The sequence below is a fragment of the Cnephaeus nilssonii genome (genome assembly GCF_951640355.1).
Source record: "Cnephaeus nilssonii genome assembly, chromosome: 9".
Classification (NCBI taxonomy): Eukaryota; Metazoa; Chordata; class Mammalia; order Chiroptera; family Vespertilionidae; genus Cnephaeus; species Cnephaeus nilssonii.
In genome coordinates, this window is record NC_137080.1 from 15,140,054 (window position 1) to 15,159,384 (window position 19,331).

General features: G+C 38.0%; 1 protein-coding gene across 1 annotated transcript in view; it reads right to left on the reverse strand.

Moving 5' to 3' along the window:
* TRDN (triadin) overlaps positions 1 to 19,331 on the reverse strand; it is a gene marked incomplete at both ends in the record, with an annotated part of 228,008 nt that overhangs the window by 131,199 nt on the left and 77,478 nt on the right. The window contains 2 exons of the mRNA XM_079781157.1: positions 5,918 to 5,977; positions 6,792 to 6,851. Coding sequence (XP_079637283.1) covers positions 5,918 to 5,977; positions 6,792 to 6,851 — 120 coding nt within the window. The remainder of the gene's footprint in view (positions 1 to 5,917; positions 5,978 to 6,791; positions 6,852 to 19,331) is intronic.

Consider the following 19,331-nt stretch of genomic DNA (forward strand, 5'->3'; position numbering starts at 1 on the left):
AAATGAGAATATACTTGTATTGAACAAATATCTGAATATTTTTCTCCACTGCTAACCTCCTTCAAGAATTTCCCATTATACTTTTAATAAATCTAAACACCTGCACATGTCCCTGCATATTCTATATCCTGATCCTTTGTACTTGCTTTATACAAATTGCACTTATACACATTACAAACCCACACACCGTATTCACACATCACACAAAGAGGCAGACATCAGTGGCTGCATCCCTCTAATACATCACATTCCAATTTAAATGCCTATGAGAGTGAGAGAGGCCTGCTCTAAAAGCTTATCTACCTCTATAGCTCCCTACACTCACCCACTGTTTGCTATGGTTGCCGCAAATTTGTTTCCTCTATGGCCCTTACCCTAAGTTGTATTTACAGACATTATGTCCACTTCCTCACTGTGTGCCTCCCTTAGTAAACCATAAGCCCCATTAAGGAAAGACTTTTGCCCATTTATCCACCTCTGTGGACTCAGCAGCTTGGTGTACGGTAGGCATTTAGTGAATATTTTCCACAAGAATGTATGCAAGACTAAAGGAATGAGTGAACTTGTCCTTTTCTAGCAGTTTATCTCAGAAAAGTTAGTCTGGTTTTTCAGGATCTTTTTTTTTTAAAATATATTTTATTGATTTTTTACAGAGAGGAAGGGAGAGGGATAGAGAGCTAGAAACATCAATGGAAGAGAAACATCCACCAGCTGCCTCCTGCACACCCCCTACCGGGGATGTACCCGCAACCAATACATGCCCTTGACCAGAATCGAACCTGGGACCTTTCAGTCCACAAGCCGATGCTCTGTCCACTGAGCCAAACCGGTTTCGGCTCAGGATCCTTTTTAAATTTATGCTTCTATTCAAACAATTATTTTTACAGCTAATGTTGTAAAGTGTGATAATGAAATTATCATTTTACACTATTACCTGTCAGTTACTATGTTAAAGTTATCTTTATAATGAATAGGCTTGTAAACATATAGGTTGGTAATAAATTTTAGTGCAAAACATAATTTAGACTTATTACTCAAATAGGCCAATCTAAGAACAATAAATCATCTTAGTTTGGGCCTTATTTCTATACTGGTCTATATGGCCTTATTTCCACAGGTAATAATTGTTTATTATAAGAAAACACAACTTGTTAATCTTTAACCGTTATAATCTCATCAAGCACTAAGAAAAATATTTATTCATCAATATCATCTTGTGGAATGAAGAGAGGAAGAATATCCATGCCTCCTCTATCTACAGTTTAGCTAAAGGACAACATAAACTACATCAAAGTGTGACTTGCAAGTGCTATAGATTGCCAAATTTTAACCTGTTGCTTTATTGCGCCATCTTTTCAACTTTGGGGTGGGAAGGGGGGCTCAAAGACAGGTTTAGTTATCATACAATTCAGGCCTTCAAAAACCGGCTCTTATTATATGAAGCTTATATTCTAAAACATTTCTGAAAGTATCTTTATTGTAGATACCTGGATAGCTTCTATCAACTTCTATCTACCCTCCTAGTAGGAAACATTGGAATGCCAAAAACCGGTATCTTCCCAACTCGCCATATTTAATTCCACCAAATAGATGCACTTACAGGAGACTGAAAAACAGAAATGCTTTGGCAAACAAGGTAACTTTGTTGTAAGTTACTGAGACTGGCCTCAACATTTCCAGTGTCTAGTTTGTGGGTGTTGAAAGGAGGCTGTGGGGGCAGTTTTGATGAATGAAGCAGCTTCCTGACCATTGAAGTGCCATGTGCTCAATAATACATGGCGGCCCCTGCATTTTAATTCTTCTAGTCCTTCCAACAATTGTGTGTATATCCAGTTCCCCTTAGAGAAGCCCTCATGCTTGTCCTAAGTAGAGTGGTTTGTATGTCTAGCACTGAAGTCTGCTACAAACAGAGGGAGGTGTATTTTTAAAGTTTTTATTTCTTTTCTTGATTGCTTTTTTTTATGGTACTTTTCAGGCTGAAATATACCTCAAAAAATTGTAAAATAACCATATATATTTTTTCTTTTCATACAATGTTTTTTAAGTGGCAGAGTTATTTGTTTGTTAGCTTTTTCCACCACATATGATTTCAAAAATATACAAAATAAGAGATTATTATAATAAACCCTGATGCACCAATTACCCAGTTTCAACCATTATTAATTGATGGGCTGGCAATTTTACATCTTGTAAACATCATCCAACCCTCCCTAACATAGGCCATTATTAGCAAAGTGTGATTTAACAGTTTCATGAAGTAGAGGCTCATTAAATTCACAATAGAATGTAAGTCTAAGGTTTCTTTACATGTACATAATAACAAAAATAAATGTAATAAAACATAATAATATAATATAACATAAATAAATGCATGTTATATCAACATAAAAATAAAACATTAATATAATTATAATAATATATCATGATAAAATTGATACATTATATAAGCATCTGGCATATCATATGCCTTATAAATTTGCTACTATTTGGGGCTAGTGTAGTAACATCATAAGCTCTGCCATATTTCTCTGTTTTAGAAAGAAATGATATACATGCCCCCAGCTCTACAAGATTTCAGGTCATCATCATTTCAAGAAATTTTTACTACTTTCATAACAAATTTTGAACTGGCTTCTTTGAAACCATCTTGCTCTCACTAAAAACATATTGGTAGAATTATTAAACCCTAAAAATAGATAAAGTTAAAAATTCGCACTAATTAAATGTCTATTACACACACAATTTTAAGTATTTAGGGGCTAAGATTTTGTAAACAAATGATTTATGCATATTTCCATTAGGAAGTTGAACTGATTTGTAAAAGCTGGTATTTTGTCTATTCAAAAGTAAAAATTTTAAGGAAACAAAACCGGTTACAAGAAGGACAATACTACCTGAGCAGCCCTTCCCCAAGTGTGCTGAGCAATCACCCAGTTAGGGCTCTGTGTCAATGGATGAGCACCAGCTTTGTAGGAAGTGATACTGATATACTCAGTTCTCTTGTGAGTGGCACACAATTTCACTTTAACATGACTGCTGGGCTAACAATACAGGGGCATAGAAATATCATATTTTCCCATCACTCACTGCATATGAACATTTTCCCTTTCCCCTCAAAAGCTAAAAGCAAAACAACAGCCCCCTCCACACACACACCATTGAGTTTTGCCAAAAGTTTTTTTCAGATTGTGCACACATATGACAAATACTTGAAAGATTGCACATAATTCAAAACTTTCTTGTGAAAATATTTTAGTAAAAATGATGGTCTCAGAAAAATATTGTGTTTCTCTTTAGCTCTCAATCATGTAACTGTCAAAGACACTCTAACCCAAGCAACAATGAGTCTCTCAGTGTCATTGGTGTTGTTGTAATTAGCTAGTCCTATATAATAAAAGGGTAATACGCAAATTGACCAAAAGGTGGAACGACCAGTCGCTATGACACACTCTGACCATGGGGAGTGGGCCTAAGCTGGTAGTCAGACATCCCCTGAGGGCTCCTAGACTGTGAGAGGGTGCAGGCTGGGCTGAGGGAACCCCCTGAGGGCATGAATCTCGTGCAACAGGCCTCTAGTTATTAATAATAGGAAAGGAGCAAAAGGGAGGCCAGACATTGTAAGCATGGTCTTTTGGGCAGCTTCACTAAGAAGCTACAACTTTACACTCCCCAGGGAACCACTAGTCCATTCCCTACACACCACTTGGGGAAGGGGGAAGATGAGTACATGCACAGTGAGTTAGGATGAGGTAGGAATGGTGCCTGTCAGTCAAATATGGAACAGAGATCATTGGCCAGAGAGGGTGGGGCCACTACCAGCCCATGAAAGTTTGGGGATACAGAATCCCAAGACAAAGGAGTTTACTCTTTGGCTCTTAGCACTCTTGGCTCTTTGTGCTCTTGTGGCTCTCTAGCATTCACCTGTGTTCTCTCCATAGCCATGTGGCCATGTGGACCCCACAGGCAATGCACTGATGAACTGCAGCAGGGAACACAAACCAAGCTAGCTTAACGCTGGACTGGACACTGCTCCAAGATGGAAAGGCAACTCTGGGCAACAGCTTCGTTCCAGCCCTATTGAAGGCACAGCTGGACTTCTTCCCTGACATGATGAAGGGAAAAGGGACCTGGGAAACTCAAATGTAATTCCACAGAAATAAAACTTTCTGCAATATCTCACCCTCCCATGCGAGTCTCAGAAAATTCATTTTCTCATGACATCACAAGAAACCCACTCCCGCCAGCACCAGTGGGAGTGAGGAGAGCTCCCCACCTATAACATCATCATATAATCAGAACTGTGTTTCCCCTTTCATCAGGGAAATTAAGTTTTTGATAAAACAAAATGAGTAAATGTTCAAGAATGCAATAGATTCTACAATAACATCTTTAATAATAAAAATTCAAATGCAAAGCAATTGCCAATCAACTCCCAGATCCGCAAAACACCTGCCTATCTCTCACTGGGCATTTCATGCGGCACACAATCATGCAACTCATTGTTTTATGATTTTTTTTTTATCCCACTTCTAGCATGATGTCAGGGATTTTTTTGAAATTCCTATTTGGTACTAATAGACTAATCAATGTCCAGTTTGGCATCTTATAATCTCCTCTTTCAGCGTCCCTCCCCACTGGCTTTTTCCTCCACCTATGCCACTGCAATCTAAGAAGTGAAGGGCTTTCACTAATGCCATCAGCCTGGCTGCTCTCCCCAGACAATGCCTTCTCTTGAAATTTTCCCTCAACAGCTCCCTCATAAAAGTTTACCTACTGACTCATTTTCTAGGGCATTGTTTTCAGCTTATTATTATACAGTGAAGATCTAGAAATCTCATTCACTTTAAGTGTTAATAGCTGAGAGGAATTAGTCTGTTACCCCCCTAAGAGATTTGCATTTTAATAGAGGACAATTTCTTCATTACTCAAAGGAATGGAAGATCTCTAATGGTGGAATTTCAAGCATCACTGACACTAGTGGAAGAAATATTTGGGGTAAGAACACTTATCACCAAACCATAATACTTGAGATAACTACATTTTTTTTACTAGCTAGGCTTAAGTTGAACCTGGATAGAAGAAGTATTCATGTTTGAACAAGAATAAAAGCAGAACTAAATTTAAAGCAAAAATCTGAAGCTGTTGAACAGCCCTATTTTTTAATGGGATGCATTATTATCGCTCAGCTTCTTATTTTTTCTAAGTGGCATCATTATTCTATGCAGCTCTTCTCAATTTCATTATGTCTTCACCAATGTGGCCTAAAGTTCCCCTCAGCTCGAACCTTAAGACAGGCTTGGTCCTGACCTTAGACCGTTGACCTCCCTTGTCTTGGAGCATTTAATGAAGGAAAGTTGTACTTTAAAATTCTTTATTTGTTCCTTTGAGATATAAATCTTTTTTAAAAACATCTTTCCAGTTTTGCAACCCAGGAATGATTTTCTCAGGGACCTGGAGTCATTCCCTTGAAATGTAATCATCAAGAAAGATAGCACCTCTATTTCCCAGTTTTTGTGGGAGGGTAAGAACCTAACTCTTTTGGGTGCCTTGCTCTGAGTTGTAACACTGCATTCCTGTCATGAAGATAAGGGAAAGTTTACTTTTCCTTTGAGCAAAGCCAATTAGCAAACTCAGATGGCCTCCAATGACCCCATCCCATTTCAGCTCTCAAAACCTCCCTTGATTTTTGTTTCAGTGAAATTGAGTTCAGTATAAGATTTGGTCTCTTGCCCCTATTGCAATAGCTTTGAATAAAGTCTTCCTTGCCTGTATAACTTTGTATAGTGTAATTTTTATCTGTACATGGATAGATTTAAGTACCTATATCCAATTTGCTTACTTTGCCCAAAGATTCAAACATCGTGAAGCAAACATCCCTGAAAATAATATGACAAAGGAAACAGAGGAAGTGCAATACCTTTTTTTTTCATATCAATGGCAGTTTCCTTCTCAGTTTTCTTTTTGCCATCTTCTTTTTCTGGTAGTAAAATGAGAAAATTAAAAGCCTTTTCCTGTATAATTTTTATGTATGGGGGCACACATGACTACCGATAAGGTACATCTAATTCATCTTGTAAGTCAGAGCCATAAGTCATGTCAAATATGAATGAACTGGCATCTCATAACAGAATAGTGACTTTGGTGTGCTTTCTCTTCAGGAAGGGAGCACATTTTTGCTAAGGTCAACAAAATCTATCATGACAGAAGAAATATTAAAAAGCATTACTAATTAAAAATATAGTACGCCTCAATAGTTTCCCCAAAGAATTTAAAAAGGAATATACTGAATGTTCCCCGGGCTACCAGGCCCCTGGAAACATGTCAGAAAGTCAGAAATGGCTGAGGCTCACTTGGGACCTCAGACGCACTATATGAAAACAACCTAACCTAAAAAGAACAAAACATAGCAAACTAATCAACCAGTTTCCTCCCTACACATTCAATAATGTGCTCTTTTGAAAGACAATTTTTATTAAACAGAATGGATTAAATAGTAGTCATATTCACATAAAGTATCAGGTAAAAATCTGAATTAGAATTGAACAGTTATTCCTAAGGTGGGGGGGGGGGGATCAGTAAGAGTTTTAAAAATGTGTTTAAGTTTAAATTTTCTTTTAAAAAGTTTATCAATTTCAACTTTATTTGGCATATTTATAAGTCTCAAGTGTGTTTGTTAATAACAAAAATGAAATTATTAAGGGATTTGTTTCCTAAAAAACAATAGCTTTGTCAGTAGCGTTATAAATGGATACTAATCGATTTATGTGTTGGACAGTTTTTAAATTTCTTACCTTTCTTTTTTGTTTCAGAAGTCACTTTCTTCTCAGCTTTCTTCTTTTCCCCTTCTTTTTCTAGAGAAGAAATTAAAAATAGTTTCTTTACAACAATTTAGAAAAGCTAAGATTGGAATGAAGGATTACTGTTCAGTCAATTCTGCCTCCAGATAGCTTTGTGACTTAGAGCAAGTGATTTAATCTCACTGAGCCTTATTTTCCTCATTTGTAAGATAACAACACCTCCCTCAAAGTTAGATAATGTTTACAAGGCACTAGGCGCAGGGCCTGGTTCATAGTAAATGCATAAAACTGCAGGCCGCTAATATTGCTTACAGCTAATAAACAAGATAGCTTGAGCTTCCTGAGCTAAACAATTGTGGAGGGCCTAAAGTGAAATAGTAATACATGAAATTACAACCTATTTTTCTGAGGAAAGATACACGCGAGCTAAACGAATCACTTTTGTTGCCTTTTCCTATGTCCAGTTTCATTACAAAGAATAAACCAAGCCATTAGCGATGCCTCGTTTGGGTTAACTGTTTTTCAGATCTGCCTCTTGTCAGTGGCATTCGGAGCTGGTGACACTTATCTGGCAGTGTGCTGGGGACATAACTTCCACTGCCCTCTCTGGGTGGTTGCATCAGCAAGGGTGCTCAGACTGTTTTTTGCACCCAGAGGTTGCAGTGAATCTAGACACTGCATAGAACAGTATGTGTTCCCTGCGGACTTCAAGGAAGATTTCCGTTTCAGAGATCTGAGGAAGCCTTGTTCTGAGGGGCCGATGGAACTTCAAATGCCCAGCCATAGTCATGGAACAACTGGACATCCCTGGACGTTTTTCTGGTAAGTGCACTCATTTCAAATAACACAGCTCTGTAGCAGTGTCAGAGTTGTGAAAACGCAATACTCAGTTCTCTTAGGTTTGAGGCGGCTACAGGGACAGTGCATGTCAGCAAGAAACTGATTTTTATCTTCAATTAGTAGCGTGATTCACCTTACAGTTGCAATATTTTTCCCTTTGTCATTTGTCTCTCAAGTATAGATGCTAGGCATTCCAAGATTTCCGTTACCCAGAACTAGTGTGAGATGATTCCTCTGCTGAAGAAATTCCAGGAGCAGCTCTGGCGTGAATGCTTAAGCTGCCTCCTAATGACTGCATCTTATTAAACACTGGAATTTTAATTCATTCCCTTTGGTGTCCCCCCCTTTTTTTTTACCGACAAGATCAAAGACAGCACTTTCTTTCAGTGTTAGAAGTATAATTTATAAAGAACGTTTCGTGACTCCTACAGACGCGTTGGTGTGGAAGGGAGAAGCGCGTTCACACTCTGTCCAAGTCGTCGGCAGCGCCCCATCCCAGAGCATCCGACCAGAAGGCGAAAGCCAAGAAGTCAAATTTGGATAGTTCCAGAGTTAGAAATAAACCAATTAAAATGTACTGCCATTCCTGAGAGCTTCATACATATTAAATATGGAAATGGTGTTTAAAATCCTGAATAAAGATTCTCTTGATTTAAGTAGTATTACTTTCAGCTTCTCTGGGAAAAGGTTATGGAGCCAAGGCATTTTCCATCTTACTAAAATAAACACATGTGCCAGATCATTGGACTAGCATTTGCTAAACACCGCCGTCTGATGGCAGGGACCAGAAAAGGGTTAATTAACATACAGAGCACTTATAAATACGCTTAGCCTGTATCAAAAATCCATGCCATGGTCACCATAAAATCACAGCTCAGTACCCACGTCTCTATGATTCATAATGGAGATGAATGAATATTTCACCTAAAAGTTTGTGACAAGTAGTCATTCTTATAGTGACTTCGGAATAAAAGTAGATGTTTGAGGCCATAAGATGGAAGACATTCTTTTCATTTTTTTTAAAAGAGAATGCTCTTGGGCAATAAACTCTACCTTTAAATGAATATATCTGGGGTTTTATTGGGGTGACACTGTATTCCTGCCTCAGTTCCTATTGAATTAATGCTTCCATTATACACTCTGCCTGTGATTATGACCATACACTGTGAGAGTCATGAATAAGAGCAGAAGTCCACAAAAAGCAGGTATAAATAATATACTTTAATAACATTTTTTATGAAGTAGACCTTTAAGCTGTCATTACGGGGCGTACTTGATTCACGGCGAATTCATTTAAAACATCAACTTCTGAAGATGCTGCATTTCGTCAAGCACTATTGTCTCTATTCCCTAGGTGACTTGGCAGCAGTGGAATTTGGTTTTTCATTTATAAAAGACACAGTAATTTAATTATACCCTGCTTGGATATAAAAATAAACCATGTGTCTTTTATGGAACCTCTCTGTCCCCTGACATTTTTTTTTCCTCAGCAGTGAATACTCTTCCCTTTCCATCCACCTATGCACCCGCTCATCAATTTCCTTTCTCCCCTTCCTCCAATTTTTGCTGTTTTGTTTCTAACAAGCTAGAGAAGAGTCAGAACAGTTAATATCATAGGTTTGCAGAGGATCTGCAATTAAGAGCGTCGATAGAATGTGAACTTATCAGCACATTGCCTTTCTTTGGCAAAAAGTGTCAGAAACCCTGATATGATGGCTCTAAGGGGCAGGGATGACAGGAAAGCTTGGTTGAGAGAGAAATCTTCTCCAAAATGGGCAGCTCAGAGCCACAAATATGTTATTAGATTCCGCATAAATTAACATCAGATGAAATAAAAATTAAAAGGCTCACTTTTTACTTTCTAAGCCCTTACAATGGGCTTTTCTCTTGCTTTTAAATGTTTTCTTTTTATGCCATCTCAAAGCCAGAGAATGCACAATAGTTAATTATAATTGTAAAGCTTTCTAAGATGCTTGTTCCTAGCAAATGGAGAAAACAAATGCAAATGTCTCATTTTCATCTTGTGTTTTGTTCCTCCCTCTTTGCATTTCTAGTGTAGAGATTATCCACATTTTACATGTCAGATGGGTGCTTTTCTTTTAATCCTCTGTGGCCAGGCATGATCTATTTTTGGTCCTAATTAAGTAAACAGAGACATATTTCTTTCCTAACAATGCATTCCAACAGACCTTGTCACTGTCACCTTGTTTCTCTAGAGTGGCAGAGATTGGCGCTTGGAATCCCACTCACTACCATGATCATGGAAAATTTCCCATAAACCGATAAGCTCAACCACAGCAGTGGTTGTAGAGTTCTTCGTTGTTATCTACAGAGGGCCATGGCCCTTGTTAGGTTGGGTGTGACACTGGTCATGTGCTGCGACACACTGAATTTCATTTTCCTCACTTGAACAATGGGGCTAATAAAACCTACCCTGCTGGCTTGTTGTGAAGAATGGAGAAACTGAGCTAAAGTGCCTGGCCCAGAGTGCATGTTCAAAAAAAGCAACAATGATAGCTATTACTATATTTTAGAAAAAAATAAAGATATGACTAGAGCATATTTAAATGAGTAGAGCATATTTAAATCTCTCTTTACCTTTTCATTTATTCACTCTCCAAATGAAACATGTGCCATTTTGCATTTCCTTCCTAATTTTGCTGGGAACAGTTAACTTAAAAAGCTTTAGAGTTGTAAATAGCTATTGTATATTCTCTGCCTGTTATGACTTAAAATTTTTAAAGGTAGAGACAAGTCCATTTTTAAGCCTTAAAATGAATATATGCATATATTCATGTATATTTGAATATGTATGCATGTATATATAACGTTAGGTGTGAATAAGGATCAGAAAAAAACTTAAAGCTTGGTTTATAGAATTGGGGCATGAGAAGGTGGGAGGTGATATTGCTTTTTTTTTCGTAGAGTTTTTTTTAAATATATTTTTATTTATTTCAAAGAGGAAGGGAGAGGGAGAGATAGAAACATCAATGATGAGAGAGAATCATTGATTGGCTGCCTCCTGCACACCCCACATTGGGGATGGAGTCCACAACCCAGGCATATAATCTGATGAGGAATTGAACCATGACCTCCTGGTTCATAGGTCTATCCTCAACCACTGAGCAACACTGGCACATTTTTTTTTAAGGTGGAACATGGGTAAATATTTCCAAATGGGTAAGAATTAAAAAGATTTTTGAAAATAAAAAGTAGAAGAACCTTAGTCCTTTGGGGAGAAGAATTTTCTGGCAGAGAAAACAAATATCTGCCAACACCTTGAAATGAGAACATTCTAGATATGTTCAAAGAGGAGCCTGGGGACCATGTGGCTGGAACGAAGGTGCAGAAGGAGAGTGGTAAGAAATGTGGCCAGAGATGGACCAAGGCCAATCCCAGAGAATTGTGTTATTCATTGTGTGAATTTTTCATTTTACTGTAAGATAGAAGACCACTGAGAAAGTTCAAGCAAAGAAATTATGTGATGATGAGTTCTATTTTAAGAGGAAGTTTAGCTGTTGCTGGGTGGTGGGAAGTGCCCCATTGGATTTTGAGATCGTATTATAAGGAAGAAGACTAAGAAAGCAAAATAATTCAGTACAAACATTCTTTCCCCTTTCCTCTTTTGTTCCATAAAAGTTTCCTCTAAATTTTATTTGGGACTCTTGAACTGTGGAACGATGGTAGGAGTACTTCCCTTAACTTGCAATCAGGTTACTCTGACAGCAAAGCACTCTAACTTAAGGACTTCACTTGAGTTATCTAGCATAACTAAGCTGGCCTTTCAGAACCCAAGTTCATTGTCTTTGCCTTGACTTTTCCTTTAGTGATAACTGAATTATTCTTAGAAGCCAGCTCTTCTCACTATCCACTATTTAACAACAAACGTCCCACAACCAGCAATTCTATAACACCTTTCAGTGATTACCCAGAGACTTTTATATAAATAGTTTATTTCCTGCATCAATAAATGCTTATTTAGCTTCATGTCAAACCCCTTGCCAGGGTCTAGAGTTTAAAAGATTCCTTTTAGGAACTCCAGGTAAGAGAATAGGAAGTGAGAAAGTTTACAATTACAATAAGGACTTTGTGTTTAAGGAACCCCATAGAAAGTCCCAAATCAAAGAAGGCCAAGTGAAAGTATGAACGCTACTCCTAGAGGAAGGACCACAGACAGAGAATGACATAGACTGAGCCAGGGTATGAAAGACATGGGTTTTTATTATAATTACAGTAGAACCTCAAATAATGTCATTTTGTTATATGAAATTTTGTTTTAATATTGATGGGATGTCATAGGACATTAACTCTTGGTTATATCAATAAGCCAATGGTAAAATTGGTTTTGTTATACATTGTTTCACTCAAAGTCACAGAACCTATCAACAATGTTAAGTCAGGATTTATTATATTCCACTGTTAGAGCTGTGTTATCTTAGGCAATTTACTTGGTTCCTCTGATCATCTCTGTAAAATGATGTAAACCATACTAACCATCTGGAGTTATTTTGAGGGTTAAATGTGATTGTTTAAAAGAAAAGTAGCATACATTTTCCCCATGATCAGAAGCCTCATATGTCTACTTATTTGTCTTATTTTCAAATCCCCAAGCTCCATTCCTCCCCCATCCTCCAGCTGACATAATGAGCTTACTGCTCCTCTACGCAATTGTTTTAGCTGCTCTGTGCAGTCTGTGAGGAGGTATAAGAGATTTAGTTGTATGTATAAGACCCTGCATATGACTCCAGTCCTGTATTAAAAATTATATAGTTTCACATATACTGACTAATGTAATTAATGCAATTACCTTATTACCTTCTATAGATACAAAGTAAAAACAATAATAAAAAATAATGGTTTACTATACATAGAAGGGAAATTTCTTGGTAGAAGATAATGATAATAACAGTGACTAATGATTGAATGCCTAACTGTGATAGAAAATGTGCCATACACACACACACACACACACACACAAACACACACACACACATATCCTATATAATAAAAGCTTAATATGCTAAGTGTCTGGACGTCTGGTTGTCCGTTCAACCAATCAAAGTGTAATATGCTAATGATATGCTAAGGCCACTCAACTGCTTGCTATGACGTGGTCAACCAGTCTCTATGATGTGCACTGACAACCAGGGGGCAGTCGCTCTGACTGGTAGGTTAGCTTGCTGCTGGGGTCCGGCTGATTGGAACTGAGTGAGATGGGCAGGACATGCCCTGGAGCCCTCCTGTGGCCCACCTGGCTGGCCAACCTCCTGTGCCCTCCCCGGCCCCTTGTGCACTGGTGGGGTCCCTTGGCCTCACCTGTGCCCTCTCTCAATCCAGGACCTCTCAGGAGATATTGGAGAGCCAGTTTTGGCCCGATCCTGTAGGCCAGGCTAGGGACCCCACTGGTGCACGAATTCATGCACTGGGCCTCTAGTATATTCATATATATATGAATGATTTCATTTTCATCTTAGCAATGTTCTAACTTAAATAGGTACTAAAAGTAGTTTGGTTAGTATATTTTACCAAAAATTATAACTGAAGGTCAATTTCATTAAAAAATCTCTGACAGATACAAGTTTATTTCACCATAAAACAAAGAAAAATATTATATTGGCTGAAAGTTCAATAAAATTTATTGTGTCATAGAGTTAATGGAATAAGGACTGGGCCAAATTTCTATTTTATTGTTTTATGCTTTTTGCTTCCCAGGATATATCTCACTGAAGAGCTAAGGTGATAAAGTTTGGGGTTTAATAGAATTGTAAATAAAGCATTACTAGCTCCAGCAAAGCATTGTCCTCAGATGCATGCTATGGTAAGAAATTATCTTATAATAAGTTTCTTATAATGCTCCTTTATCCTCTGAACAAATCTTACCAACATACTCTTTATGGCCCCATGCAGAGCTTATGATTTTATTGCATAGCTTTGCCTTGTTCATATTTCATCTGTCTCTAACTTTGCAGCCTTTATGATCTGTACAACTCACTTTTGTACTTCAGTAAATAATGCTTCATAGTAATAACTACCACAGGGAACATGCTCATTTGCCCCAGGTTTGACATCTCTGGCCATGATGATACCCTACACATCTATAGAAGCTATTTAACCACAATGCAAAGCCATGGAGTCTTCACTCTGCTCTTAAGGTAGCTTTTTATCAACCCACCACCCTGAAAAAAATAAGCTTGAAATCTCTGGGTGTGAAAGCAGATTGAGACTTAAGAACCATTTAAGTTCATTCCTCCACAATTTACAGGTGAATAAATGGAGGCTCAAGGATTCAATTAATTTTTCCAGGATTATACAACCAGTTAGTGTCACTGCTGGGATTCTAAGCTGGATTCTTAGTCTTTTCTCTAGAGTTCTTTGCCTACACTTGTGTGATGGTATTTGTAGTATTATTTATAATTGCAGTACTAAGTTAATGCCAGTTATACATTTATACAAGATGATAGGAAATACAGTATTTATTTACCTTACTATATTTGGATTTATTCAGGCAAATAATACATTTGTAATGAAATATTAAATGTAATTTAAGTATACAATATATACTTAATAAGGGATCACTTAATTTCTTTCTTCCACATCTTTGCCATAATAGACAAGCTGTGGCAATCTATACTAAATGTGAATGGCAGTCTTCAATTCTTCAGAGATCAATGGCAATACAAATATGATGTTGGGGGTGGAGAGGATTTTTTTTTTTTTTGAGTAGGTGAAAGACAAACATCTTGTGGCATTGTTGATTAAATATATGTAATAGGACCATATCTGGTAATTATGCTTATGCAAAGATTTTATGAACCAGTGCTTATTTTTTCTTGGTGTGATTGGGAAAGAGATGGAAAATGTTGCTCAAAGCTGTCCCACTCAACCACTGAGGATTTTGAGGGCAGTAAAAATACAGTTCTGAAAAACATTTGATGATAAAACAGCTCTCATGCTAAGAGTTAAAGCCACCCATAATTTACATATATAAAAGTCTAATATGCTAAGTTTCTGACCGTTCAATTGACCGTTTGGTCAACCACTCGACCAGTCGCTATGACGCACACTGACCACCGGGGGGCAGGCAATCTGACCAGTAGGTTAGCTTGCTGCTGAGGTCCAGCCAATCTGGACTGGGCGAGATGGGCCAGACATGCCCTGGAGCCAACTTTCCACAGTCCCTCCCCAGCCTCTAAAATATTTCTTCTAATTAATTTTCTTTCAATGTGCACAAATTTGTGCACTGGGCCTCTAGTATTAATATAATTAGGTACCATTTGATGTGGTGGGGGAGGGGAACTCACATAGATCTGCTCTAATTGTGGAATGAATGAATAACTACATAGACTTTTTGAACCTGCAGGCCTTTCAACCCCAATAAGAGGTCCCAATAGTCGTGGGAATTAGTTCTGTCACAAAATTCAATACTTTTTTTTAAAAAGAGCACGAGAATTAATATTATATTGAAGGTCCATATTGCAGTCAGTTCCAGTTAAGTTGTGCCCATAATTAAATGCAAATAGACAAAAATGACTGAAATGATTGCGCGAGGTAGTCATTATATAAAGATCTTTTTTAATGCGATGGTAGTATTCTTTCTCTGGTTAAATATTCTAAAATATTATAGTAGAAGTCAAAGGAAACAACTTATTTAATACACAGTTTGTCTTTATATCCAACAATTCGAAGCAATAATGCTGCATTATGATGTGCAAAGCATGTGATGTGGGAGAGGAGTGAAATCCTAGGAAGGGAGAAACACAACTTCAAGGCGTTGGATAAATGTCCTGACATAAGAAGGGCCCTGATATTTCGCAAAATGAAGTGAGTGCTATTGGAGACGTATTTTATTCAGTTCCATGAAAACACAAAACGATCTTTTAAGGGCTTCACAGATGCATAGAGTATTTTCATCCATAACAAGGTCCGTGACATTTTTTAGATTTCTACTGATAAAATCCTAAATCGTTTCCAATTTCCTGTGAGCAAATTTAATATATAAGCGCTACTTTTTAAAACATTAACATGCAAAGTACCTTTATACTTCTACATTTTGACCTGTTAGAACTGTATTTCTCAAATCAAATAGCATATTTTAGTGCCACATGGAAGTTCCTTCTCGTGTAATGCCATTTTCTTGCAACTTGGTCCTAAGGAAGTTCCAGACAAAAATAGTGCATCAAGACTGTGCATAATTAGCCTCACTAAAAACAGCTTGATTAATACTAAATATGTCCTAGTTCCTAATCAATTATGTTAATGGAGTCGCAGGCAGAACATCTGCAGGCCCCGACAAAGCCTATGATCTCAGCATCGCCTGATAACGCGGACTCCTTGGAAAGATGCTCAGAGCCAGCATCCTCAGTGCACCGACTCTACTTCTTTATGAAGTAAAAGTGAATTCTAGCAAAAGCCTTGTGATTCTGCAGCACTGCTATGTTGCTAACTTACACATGGTATTGTGTTCCAGGATAAAATATCAAATTAAATTACTCTTTAAATATAACAGTAGGATCTCAGTGTCCCACTTAACAACTGACACACCCCCTTGCCAAGTGACAGACTGATAGGCAAAATGTGTGCTGCTTTGTCTTTTATGAACCTCTGCTAGAAGATAAACTGGAGTCAAACACTTGAATAATCTGACTTTCAAAATCTGCCTTAAATTGGAGAATTAGAGTCCCTTGATTTATGTCCACCTCAAAACAACAACAGAATTAGAATCCGATGAAACTTAAGGTGACATTATTATTTATAGGCTATCTCTTGTCCTGTGAACATTTGGCAGTGAGATAGTCACTTGTCAGTTTTGTGTCACATTTTCCTGAGTCACATAAGCTATCATAGTCCAAACTAGAGGCTCAGGGCATGAAAATTCATACACTCAGGGGGTCCCTCAGCCCAGCCTGCACCCTTTTGCAGTCTAGGACCCCTTGAGGGATGTCCACCTGCCAGCTTAAGCCTGCTCCCTGGGGATCAGGCCTAAGCTGGCAGTCAGACATCCCTCTGGCAGCCCAGGAGCCCACAGGGAATGGGCCTAAGCTGCAGTCAGACACCCTTAGTGCTGCCAAGGAGGTGGGAGAGGCTCCCACCACCACTGCTGCGCTCGCAGCCGTCAGCCCGGCTTGTGGCTGAGCGGACTTCCCCCTGTGGGAGCGCACTGACCACCAGGGGGAAGCTCCTGCATTGAGCATCTGCCCATGGTGGTCAGTGCGAGTCATAGTGACCGGTCGTTCTTGGTTGTTTGCCATTAGGGTCAATTTGCATATTACCGTTTTATTATATAGGATGCCTAGAAAATATAACTCTGTTCTCTCTCTCTTTCTCTCTCTCTCTCTGTCTCTTTCCTCTCTCTCTCTCTGACTGATTGTTTAATTTTTTTAACAAATAATTTGCTTACTAGCTAGATAAATGATACACAATAGTAGCCAGTGATAAGCTTACTCAGAGGTTTGTTGTTTTATCACCTTCAGTATAAACTGAGTTATATTTGATTCCAGTTAAGAATAATTTTTAAATAGTTAAGTTCTATCAATTGTAAGCATGTACAGAAGCTTATGCAAGTTCAGAAATTATGCTGACAGAAAGAAAAAAGGCACAATCACTGATTACTCAAAAAATATTTAAACAACTCTAATAGTATGAGGTAAACATTTCAGCTGCTTTGCTTATATATTAATTAAGCTTAAAGTTTATCAAGTGCTATTGACTGAATTGTGTTGTCCTCCAAATTCATATCTTGAAGGCCTAACCTCCATGTGACTGTGTGAGAGAACCTTTTGGAGCCGATTAAGATCAAATGAGATCCTAAGGGTGGAGCCCGGATCCTATAGAATCCGTGTCCTTTAGCAAGAGGAGACAGCAGAGCTCTCTCTCTCTAACATGTGAAAACACAGCAAGAAGGTCATCTGCAAGCCAGGAAGTAGGTTCACTCTAGAGCCCGACCATGATGGCACCCTGACTTTGCACTCCCGTCCTCCAGAACTTCGTGAAAACAAATTTCTGTTGTTTAAGCCACCCAGCCCGTGGTATTTTGTTATGGTGCCCATGCATACTAAGACACCAAGGTTGATCAGACATTTTTAGAAATTATTATATCAAGAGGAAATTGTCTTCACATAATTGTCACACGCACAAAATCTGGAGCCATGTGAGTGAATGAACGAAGGAGGTGTGAGAGCTGATGGAGATAGGGGGAAAAACAATAAGCACGAGACCTGTGGGGACCAAATAAAATGTGCCTGTAGCCAAATTGAATGGGAGAGAAAATTTTCGAACCCTGGACTAGATCTGGACTGTTTTCTAAATATTCAAGAAGCATTGTTGATTTGGGGTCTTGGAATGAAACATTACATGAACTGTACATTACATTACGCTCTTTAATTATCAAATTATTTTTTTCATATTGGAATTTATATAGTACTGATTTACAAATTGTATGGGGTTTTTATTTAAAATTTATAAATGCTAATTTATTCAATTCATGTAGATGGCCAAATCAAAATATTTTACATACTATTTAATAGGTTGCTATAATTTACAAGTATAATGTAACCTTTCCCCCACTCCCCATGGTATTTCTCTTGCTATCTAGTGAGCCTTTCTAGAATGCCTAGGTACTTGGCCTGAAAACTTTGTTTTTCCCCCAGACAACCAGCAGTTAAAATTCTTTCACATATGGCATTCCAGTAAGTCTAAAAAATATTTGGCCAATCATAGGTTATTCAAATAACTAATACTAAGTTAAAAGCATTTTTAGAAATATTAAATTGCTCTCCACTTCTCTCTTAAATACTCTAGGGGTTTGCTACTCAGATGTGGTCCAGGACCAGCCGCACCAGCAATACTTGGGAGGTTGGTAAATATGAAGAGTCTCAGTCCCCACCCCAGACCTACCAAACCAGAATCTGCATTTTTACAAGACCCCAAGGTATTTATGTGCACATGACATTTTGAGAAGCATTATTAGGGTACTCTTGACTGGCATCAGAACATGATCTTTCTATCAAAACACCGCGTGAAGTTTAAAGCACAAAACTTTGTCTCCATTTTCCAAAACTTGTTGATGACTCAGAAGACATGAACATCTAATCTTAAAGCTTCAATGTGTGCATAGTAATATAACAGAAAGTTCTCTGGGCATGGGGCTTGAATCTCATTTCTGCTATTTATTAATATAGCATAGATAAATAAACAAATCCCATGGCTACATTTGTTAATTTTTAATAATAATGTTTACTTCATAGCATTTTGGAATATCAAATGTAAAATGCATATGGGTATAGCAAACATAATATTCTGAATAAATGTGAGTTGAAGAGAACATACCCATGAGTTAGGCAAGTCTTGGTCAGGATCTGGCCAGACAAATGCATAGAACATGCTGGCGTCAGAACATAACCCTAGGAAAACTTTACCTGCCCAACTACTCAAATCCTTCCCTGGCTATTGAATGTGTCAAATGTAAATGTGCAACCAAAAGTAATTCTATTTCAATGGCCCATGGGGAAGTCATGTCCCAGACTGAACCCATCACCTTCCTGCTCCTCATCACGGACTATTTTATTTCAACGGCATTCCATCTTAGTTAATGGCACTATTGTCCACCTGTATAACTAATTCAGAAAGCCTGGAGTCATTCTAATTCCTTCTTCTACCTCAGCACCTGTATCCAATCTGATACTTAGATCCATCGAT